At 37.5% G+C, this 10,378-nt stretch overlaps 1 protein-coding gene across 3 annotated transcripts in view; it reads left to right on the plus strand.

Moving 5' to 3' along the window:
* The window catches only part of LOC109720725 (thylakoid lumenal 15 kDa protein 1, chloroplastic), a 71,693-nt gene that overhangs the window by 6,006 nt on the left and 55,309 nt on the right, over positions 1-10,378 (plus strand). For all 3 annotated transcript variants that reach the window (XM_020248012.1, XM_020248011.1, XM_020248010.1), the window contains exons 3-5: positions 3,232-3,327; positions 3,438-3,510; positions 3,794-3,855. In XM_020248012.1, the coding sequence (XP_020103601.1) occupies positions 3,232-3,327; positions 3,438-3,510; positions 3,794-3,855 (231 nt within the window). The remainder of the gene's footprint in view (positions 1-3,231; positions 3,328-3,437; positions 3,511-3,793; positions 3,856-10,378) is intronic.

Consider the following 10,378-nt stretch of genomic DNA (forward strand, 5'->3'; position numbering starts at 1 on the left):
TTCTTTTTTCTTTTTGCATTGTATGTTTTTTTTTCTTCTTTCTGTTTTCTTTCATTCTTTGTGTTCTGCTTTCTTCCTTTTTTTTTTTTTTTTTTCGTGACTGCCAAGAGAGAGAGAGAGAGAGAGAGAGAAACCGAAGAGAGAGAGAGGGAGGAGTGCTCTCCTCTTTTTTTTTTGTTGTTTCTTCTTTTTTTTGTTTTTTTTTTAATTTGTTTATTCATCTCTTTTTTTTTTTTGTCCAAATAAACGAAGTTGATCACGTTGAGCTTGTTACGACGATGGCGAAGCTTATCACGAAGATAGCAATACAATGGAATCGAACGAAGATGGTGAATCAAAACAGTATCCGTCCATTTTTTTTATTATCATTTTTATTGTTATTTTTTTTTTCACGATTCGTTCAAGTACGCGGAGTTTAATCGTGTCGAGCCTATCATGAAGATGGCCGCTCGATTAATCCTTTTGACCATGTTGAGCCTATCGCGAAGATGGCCGCACGGTTTACGTAGAAAATATTCGGTGTTCAAGCAAACTTTTCGACCATGTCGAGCCTATCGCGAAGATGGCCGCACGGTTTACGTAGTAAAATATTCGGTGTTCGTTCAACAATTTTGACCATGTCGAGCCTATCGCGAAGATGGCCGCACGGTTTAGAGATTAGCGATGCATACGCATGGCGGGAGTGACGACTTGATGTCAAGTTTGATCGGTTCGAAACCTATCACGAAAATGGTCGGGTTGATCAAACCGACAAAAAATCGCACTTACGCTATTCGTATGCATGCATTTCTCCTATTGTCGTAGAAGCCGTCGTGATCGTCGTTGTCGTCGAATGCAAGAATCGATGTCCCTTTTTTTCTTCCTTTACTTTTTTTTTTTTTTGGAAAAGAATGATACCTTGGTTATACAAGGTATGGATTTTTTTTACCTTTTTTTTTTTTGAATCTTTTCTTTCCCTTTTTTCTTTTTTGGAAAGAGGAGGTGGGATATTTTTTTTTCCTTTTCTTTATTTCTTCCTCTTTTATTTTTTTATTTTTTTCAATTTTTCTTTTTTACTCAAACAGGCATATATCGCCCGCTTTGTGCCGTGCTGTAGAGCCTCTTAATACGGGGGTTATCGCGTTTAGTTATTGTATCGTGATACGACTGTGATACCTTGTGAGACATTGCGGTACGTGTACGGTGTTGCGTCACGTGTAGCAATGTATTGCTACTATGGTTTTTTCTTTTTCCCCTCTTCGGTAGATTCTCAACGTTATTCCCTTTTTCTTTCTATTCTTTAATTTAGTTATCTAATCTACTATAGAATTTAATCTTAATCCAATCTAGAATTGCCTAATCTACTCCATATAATCTAATCGGGTTTATTCTATTAAAGTTTATCATTAAGAGTGTCAAATCTGATTTAATTTAGAATAACCTGACCTAATCTAAATCAAGTCTAGAAAATAGAATTTTGGTTTTGTATTAGATATATTAGAATATATCTGATAAGATTCAATTTAGGCAATTGTAGATTACCTAAATTAATCTAACCTGTAACCAAATATAGAAATAACTAATCTAATCTAATATAGAATCTAATATAATCTAGTTTGTATTTATGAATATAATATGATAATAACATAATATAGGCACTGTTGCGGGTAGCCAATGAGAGTAGCCGCAACAGGCAGCCAAGAGGGGCCGATGTCAAGGGCTAGTTGGACCAGGACCACCAACCTCAGGTTAAGGCTAAGTTAAAATGTAACCAACTCAGGTTTAGGTTAAGTTAAAAAGTAATAGGGGCTGAGATGCTAACGGCTAGTTGGACCAGGACCACTAACCTCAGGTTAAGGCTAAGTTAAAATGGAACCAACTCAGGTTAAGGTTTAAGTTAAAAAGTAAGAAACCCAAAATAAAAAATAAAAGATAAAAATTGAAGTGTGGCCGAACCGAACTTGGAAGCCAAGACCATGCGTGGCCCGGCCCAGCTTTTGCTCTTGCTGTGCGCGCGTGCTTGTGATTAGTTGATAACACTCACTCTCTTTATCACCTAAGCAAGTTACTTGGAGATGGTGGAGTATATAAAACGTTACTACATCCCATGAGTTTTTCATCTAGGACTAAACTCATATAATAGTAAGTGATGCTCAAGCTCTCAGGCAAAGCCCATTTAATTTTGGGCCACCCAAGAGGCCCATGAGCCAAAATGAAGTTTATAAATCACATTTAAATTAAATAAGTCCTAACCGCCCATATGCTAACATACACATATGAGTCTTAAAAATTCTTTCCTAAGAAGGCTACGTGGCTCAACCATAGGACACCTTTGGTTTCTCCTTTAGTATGGAGGTATCAATATCAAGCTTCTCATGAACATAACATGCAAATAGCATAAGGTTTGAGAGTAGGAGCATAAGAAAAAAGATCTCATAGACACAGTAGAATGCAAGAGGAAAGCTACGGAAAAAGAGGGAAAAAAAAAAAGAAGCGAAGTCAATAAAAATGAGTAAAGATGAGGACAAAATAAAACAGAAACAAAAGGATTGGTGTGGTCGTAGAACTTGAGATTGAGATGAAGAGGAAACTTTCGGAGATCATCTAGGAGCATTATACCTTGTGGTAAAAGTAAATACCTCTCTCATACTTATCTCGAGGATTTGCTTCAGTTATATAGCATGGCTAAGATCAGGCTTACCGATTTTGCCTATGTATAATATAATTCTATCTCATCACTAACACATATATCTAACTTTTATACCACAAAATTGATTCTTTTTTTTACCATATAATGAAAGCTAGGGATAATATCTAATATACAGTTTAAAACTTCAAAAATATCTAATATACCCCTGGTGACTAAAATGCCCTCATTGATTTTCAAAAATTCCTTCAAATATCCCCAAACCCCTGCTAGGGTTTAACAATGAGAATTGGGGTTTAGAAGGGTATTTTGGTAATTTTAGGATAAATTTGAAAATTTTGAATAGCAACTGGGGGTAAATAAGGAAAAGCCCCTAAAAGCTATGCTCTTTGGCAACTTTTGTTAATTTTTCATTGTTTGAATGCAATATTTGTCAAATTATTTGGTTTCATTTCGGATGAATACAAATTATAATGTTAGCATGTCAACGAGCCAAAAAAGGGAAAATAAAATATGGGAAAATGTGTAGGCTTTTTTATTTTCCTTTTTGTTTGGTAATCTAGCCAAATTCTATTCTGATTTGTTCCCCTTCTTTTGAATGGAAGGGTGGAGGGCCATACGGAGCTGAAGTGACACGTGGGCAGGATCTCACCGGGAAAGATTTTAGTGGCAAGACTCTCATCAAGCAAGACTTCAAAACGGTTTTCATTTTTTTTGTTTATTATTTTATATTTTCCTTACTTAGTGCAATATGAATTTAAATTATCCTACATTTCTGCAATCTAATAGGTTTTTTGTTTCCTCATTGCAGTCTATTTTAAGGCAGGCCAATTTCAAGGGAGCGAAGTTAGTCGGGGCGAGCTTCTTTGATGCAGACTTGACAGGTTTGCTCTTCAGTTAGTAGACTATGGATTTTTTTCATAAACACTTACAATTGAAGAGACTATTATTGAGAAAATTGCATCCATTATTAAGGATGAGTCAGTTGTAACTGCATTTTGAAAGAAAGTAATAACACATTGACATTATTTGGATGGCTAAATGAGGAGGCTTTTATTGCTCATAGAGAAATGTTTTGAATAAATCTTTTAGATATTGATTCCAAACTTTCAGTTATTCAGTTATATATGGCTAGTAGTCAGGCCTTGTAGAAATTATATTTTGCAGGTGCTGATCTCTCTGATGCTGATCTTAGAGGTGCAGATTTTTCCTTAGCAAATGTGACAAAGGTGATTTGCTCTATAAAACTTCCTATCCTTGATTGCTATTTGCTCCTCTTATTTTTTTTTTTTCTCTTTCTTAGTTCGTACATTTTTTTCACTCTTTTTTTTTATTTTGTTTTTTATTTTTTACATTGTTCCGTCTTATTTTGTTTACTATATGCTTGTCATGATCTTAGAAAGATCAAAAAAATTGCTAAGTTTCGAATAATATATTTTGTCTGTAATGCTAAGTCTAGAAATGCTGAAATGACAATTAAAACAAGACAAAACAAAACAAAACGTACAGTCATTAAGTGAATGATGCAAATTACAAGGGTTTTATTTTCCTTTTCCATGATAATTAAGTGTGCTCTATTACCTTGAAATATATATAGAGCTAGGCTGTTCCTAGAAGGGAGTACCAGACGGGACCTACACCAAAATTTGAAACAACTTAATTTCCACCGCGGAGATTTTAAATTTTCGATGATGCAATTTTCCAAAAACTTGGACTTATGATGAAATTTAATTTTCTAAGGTGGATAGTACCACTTAAGACACAGTGTCGGTGCACAAGACCCTCATGGCGTGCAGTTTTCAGAGAACCCCGCTCTCACGCCGCAAAGCACTCTCTGGCTATCAATGGCGAATTTTATAGAGCATTTCTCTTATCAAATTTGCCAAACGTATATGCTTTACACTTGCTTAAGCTGAAGTATTTATCCAGAAAGAAATCATAAATTTTCATGAAGAGTTCAAGGAAAGGGAATCATGAGGCAAAGAAAATGCCATGGATAAAAGAGTTCGAGAAATATAATATAACGAAGGATAAAACTTACATCACAAAGCTAGAAGGTTTCCCTTCCGGGACTTCCCGGGGGGAAAAGAAAGGACTTCTTTGTACAGACTCCTTGATGAGGATAGTGTCTAAGTTCCTTATCTAAAGCAAATATGATACAAGAAAATAGGTCTAGATACCTAAGGGGCTCAATATAAAAAGTCTTTAAAACACGATAATGTATTAAAGTTCCAATAGGGTGATTGGCGTAAACAACGGCATTCATAGTTATGAAACATTCTGAAATAGTTAGAGGAAACCTTTGAAAGAAGCAAAAAACCTAAAAAGGTAGAAAGTGTTTTGAGAAAACCCTAGGGAATAGTTAAAATATTTTTTGGGATTTTTTCACGTGGATGTCACTTCGTGCATAATAATTTGCATATTAATTACACTAATTTCCACACTTATATTTCAGCCCGGAAAAAATCCTAAAAATTTCGAAAAAATCTTAGGATTATTTTGCTACCCTTGTCCGAAGTGCCCGGAGACAGCTCTCTAAGTGCAGCATGTAAAGAATAGTTTCTGTGACAACTGCTCATATCGTGATTCCTAGAAGGGAGTACCAGACGGGACCTACACCAAAATTTGGAACAACTTAATTTCCACCGCGGAGATTTTAAATTTGACCTTCATCCTATTTTTATCTATTATTAAGATAACTTTTACTACCTATTTTTAAAGAATCCTGAAGATCATTTAGGAAGATCCTTTCGACGACAAGTGAGGATGATATTTTTATGAGGTCTAGGGGGTCTTTGTGGAGCTGAAGGAGTGGTAAATGGATGCTCAACATGATATGGTGGAGGAGTTTGTGTTACCGGGGGATTATGGACAGTGGATCCTTATCAAAACTATCCAGCAATGGAATTTCCATAGACAAATTCCAAGATATTTAACTTCACCAGAACCTAAAACACAGAAAAACTGAGAGTAAGAGGAAGAAAGGTGAATTTATAAGAATTTTTTGAAAATTATCTGGGAATGTTTTGGGTTATACAGGACAAACTATATGCCGGACACTTTGGACAAAGGGTAGCAAAATAATCCTAAGATTTTTTCGGATTCAGAATCCGCAGATCTATAAGAACTAGATCTAGATAGTTCTGGAGGATGAGAAGTTGACATAAGAGGATCTATTATATATAATGTGGTTGTATTGAGGATAAATCTATGCTAGGACATTTATCAGGGACAAAATTTTTGTGGGAGCCTTTTTATAGGCAGGGTGGAGTGGAGAGGGGGGCGGATTGGAGGAAAACCGCGGCGGCACCTGGTTTTCGAAAACTGCGGCTGTCCATGGTTTTTCTATAGTGAAACTATCATGATGCGGGGCCCATGGTTTTTATACAAAACCGTAGGCGGAGATGGTTTTTATACAAAACCGTAGGCTGGTGGCGTCATTATTTTAGTGGGGCCCGCCAGTAACTCTATGGTTTTGGTGCACGGGAGTAGGTACGTGGAGGAGGCACGTGGTGGCACGTGGTGGATTAGGGTTTAGGGTTTAGGGTTTAGGATGGCTCAGAGAGAGAGGATGTGCAAAATGCTTAGGATTGTTTTTAAAAAGGTGACACCTTCTGATCCAATTCCACCATCAAGAAATCAAGTAGTCCAAAGTAAACATCTACCCCAAAATTCACAGGCACAGGAAAAGGGTTCTCAGTTTTCTCTCGTCAAAAGAACTAGTGAATCCAACTCCACAAACATCTGGTCAAGAAGATGAACGTTGCACCGCATTCAAGGATATATAAGTTCATCAGCATTACATCCACCACGTGCCACCACGTGCCTCCTCCACGTACCTACTCCCGTGCACCAAAACCATGGAGTTACTAGCGGCCCCACTAAAATAATGACGCCACCAGCCAAAACCACCTCCGCCTACGTTTTTGTATAAAAACCATGGGCCCCGCACCATGATGGTTTCACTATAGAAAAACCATGGGCAGCCGCAGTTTTCGAAAACCAGGTGCCGCCGCGGTTTTTCTACAATCCGCCCCCCTCTCCACTCCACCCTGCCTATAAAAAGGCTCCCATTCCTCCACCTGAAGAGCATCGAAAAAATGAAAGAGAAATATTTCTAAGAGAGCAGCGTCTCGGTTTTTTATATTTTGTCTTTTTGGGCAAGCATTTGCAAAATGGTTCGGGCTGTTGCATATATAGCAAAGAAGTTTATTTTTACAAAAAAAAACTAAAATTAGGGGTCAAAGTTTTTCTCCTATATTTTTGAGTTTGGGAGAAGATGCTTCTAGTATCATGGGGTCATCTATGGTCTCGAAATCTGTAAATCTAATTGAATTTCTACCTTGTTCATTTTGATAATAAATGGTGTCTGCCAGGGCTATTGTTATTTGTTTAACAAGAGTAAATTTGTCTAAATTCCATTCGAGGCCTGCATTTTTTGTTGCGCTAACTTCCATTGGTGCTATTAGGCGCATGCCTTGTGTACCCATTAGGTCTACTACTCCTATAGGGTTCATCCGAAAATTTGTCTGGACAACAGGAGTTAATAATCCTGTAAATCCTAAGCATACTTGTAAATTTTTAAAATTATGACCTTCGTATAAATCTATTGCTCTAACTTGTATACCTCCTGGCGTACAGTTTTCGGAGAACCCAGCTATCACGCAGCAAAGCACTCTCTGGCTATCAATGGCGAATTTTACAGAGCATTTCTCTTATAAAATCTGCCAAGCGTATATGCTTTACACTTGCTTAAGCTGAAGTATTTATCCAGAAAGAAATCATAAATTTTCATGAAGAGTTCAAGGAAAGGGAATCATGAGGCAAAGAAAATGCCATGGATAAAAGAGTTCGAGAAATATAATATAACAAGGGATAAAACTTACATCACAAAGCTAGAAGGTTTCCCTTCCGGGATTTTCCGGGGGGGAAAGAAAGGACTTCTTTGTACAGACTCCTTGATGAGGATAGTGTCTAAGTTCCTTATCTAAAGCAAATATGATACAAGAAAATAGGTCTAGATACCTAAGGGGCTCAATATAAAAAGTCTTTAAAACACGATAATGTATTAAAGTTCCAATAGGGTGATTGGCGTAAACAACGGCATTCATAGTTATGAAACATTCTGAAATAGTTAGAGGAAACCTTTGAAAGAAGCAAAAAACCTAAAAAGGTAGAAAGTGTTTTGAGAAAACCCTAGGGAATAGTTAAAATATTTTTTGGGATTTTTTAACGTGGATGTCACTTCGTGCATAGTAATTTGCATAGTAATTACACTAATTTCGACACTTATATTTCAGCCCAGAAAAAATCCTAAAAGTTCCGAAAAAATCTTAGGATTATTTTGCTACCCTTGTCCGAAGTGCCCGGAGACAACGCTCTAAGTGCAGCATGTAAAGAATAGTTTCTGTGACAACTGCTCATATCGTGATTCCTAAAAGGGAGTACCAGACGGGACCTACACCAAAATTTGAAACAACTTAATTTCCACCGCGGAGATTTTAAATTTGACCTTCATCCTATTTTTATCTATTATTAAGATAACTTTTACTACCTATTTTTAAAGAATCCTGAAGATCATTTAGGAAGATCCTTTCGACGACAAGTGAAGATGATATTTTTATGAGGTCTAGGGGGTCTTTGTGGAGCTGAAGGAGTGGTAAATGGATGCTCAACATGATATGGTGGAGGAGTTTGTGTTACCGGGGGATTATGGACAGTGGATCCTTATCAAAACTATCCAGCAATGGAATTTCCATAGACAAATTCCAAGATATTTAACTTCACCAGAACCTAAAACACAGAAAAACTGAGAGTAAGAGGAAGAAAGGTGAATTTATAAGAATTTTTTGAAAATTATCTGGGAATGTTTTGGGTTATACAGGACAAACTATATGCCGGACACTTTGGACAAAGGGTAGCAAAATAATCCTAAGATTTTTTCGGATTCAGAATCCGCAGATCTATAAGAACTAGATCTAGATAGTTCTGGAGGATGAGAAGTTGACATAAGAGGATCTATTATATATAATGTGGTTGTATTGAGGATAAATCTATGCTAGGACATTTATCAGGGACAAAATTTTTGTGGGAGCCTTTTTATAGGCAGGGTGGAGTGGAGAGGGGGGCGGATTGGAGGAAAACCGCGGCAGCACCTGGTTTTCGAAAACTGCGGCTGTCCATGGTTTTTCTATAGTGAAACTATCATGATGCGGGGCCCATGGTTTTTATACAAAACCGTAGGCGGAGATGGTTTTTATACAAAACCGTAGGCTGGTGGCGTCATTATTTTAGTGGGGCCCGCCAGTAACTCTATGGTTTTGGTGCACGGGAGTAGGTACGTGGAGGAGGCACGTGGTGGCACGTGGTGGATTAGGGTTTAGGGTTTAGGGTTTAGGATGGCTCAGAGAGAGAGGATGTGCAAAATGCTTAGGATTGTTTTTAAAAAGGTGACACCTTCTGATCCAATTCCACCATCAAGAAATCAAGTAGTCCAAAGTAAACATCTACCCCAAAATTCACAGGCACAGGAAAAGGGTTCTCAGTTTTCTCTCGTCAAAAGAACTAGTGAATCCAACTCCACAAACATCTGGTCAAGAAGATGAACGTTGCACCGCATTCAAGGATATATAAGTTTATCAGCATTACATCCACCACGTGCCTCCTCCACGTACCTACTCCCGTGCACCAAAACCATGGAGTTACTAGTGGCCCCACTAAAATAATGACGCCACCAGCCAAAACCACCTCCGCCTACGTTTTTGTATAAAAACCATGAGCCCCGCACCATGATGGTTTCACTATAGAAAAACTATGGGCAGTCGCAGTTTTCGAAAACCAGGTGCCGCCGTGGTTTTCCTCCAATCCGCCCCCCTCTCCACTCCACCCTGCCTATAAAAAGGTTCCCATTCCTCCACCTGAAGAGCATCGAAAAAATGGAAGAGAAATATTTCTAAGAGAGCAGCGTCTCGGTTTTTTATATTTTGTCTTTTTGGGCAAGCATTTGCAAAATGGTTCGGGCTGTTGCATGTATAGCAAAGAAGTTTATTTTTACAAAAAAAAACAAAAATTAGGGGTCAAAGTTTTTCTCCTATATTTTTGAGTTTGGGAGAAGATGCTTCTAGTATCATGGGGTCATCTATGGTCTCGAAATCTGTAAATCTAATTGAATTTCTACCTTTTTCATTTTGATAATAAATGGTGTCTGCCGGGGCTATTGTTATTTGTTTAACAAGAGTAAATTTGTCTAAATTCCATTCGAGGCCTGCATTTTTTGTTGCGCTAACTTCCATTGGTGCTATTAGGCGCATGCCTTGTGTACCCATTAGGTCTACTACTCCTATAGGGTTCATCCGAAAATTTGTCTGGACAACAGGAGTTAATAATCCTGTAAATCCTAAGCATACTTGTAAATTTTTAAAATTATGACCTTCGTATAAATCTATTCCTCTAACTTGTATTCCTCCTGGCGTACAGTTTTTAGAGAACCCCGCTCTCACGCCGCAAAGCACTCTCTGGCTATCAATGGCGAATTTTACAGAGCATTTCTCTTATAAAATCTGCCAAGCGTATATGCTTTACACTTGCTTAAGCTGAAGTATTTATCCAGAAAGAAATCATAAATTTTCATGAAGAGGTCAAGGAAAGGGAATCATGAGGCAAAGAAAATGCCATGGATAAAAGAGTTCGAGAAATATAATATAACGAAGGATAAAACTTACATCACAAAGCTAGAAGGTTTCCCTTCCGGGA

The sequence above is a fragment of the Ananas comosus genome, linkage group 14 (assembly GCF_001540865.1).
Source record: "Ananas comosus cultivar F153 linkage group 14, ASM154086v1, whole genome shotgun sequence".
NCBI lineage: Eukaryota > Viridiplantae > Streptophyta > Magnoliopsida > Poales > Bromeliaceae > Ananas > Ananas comosus.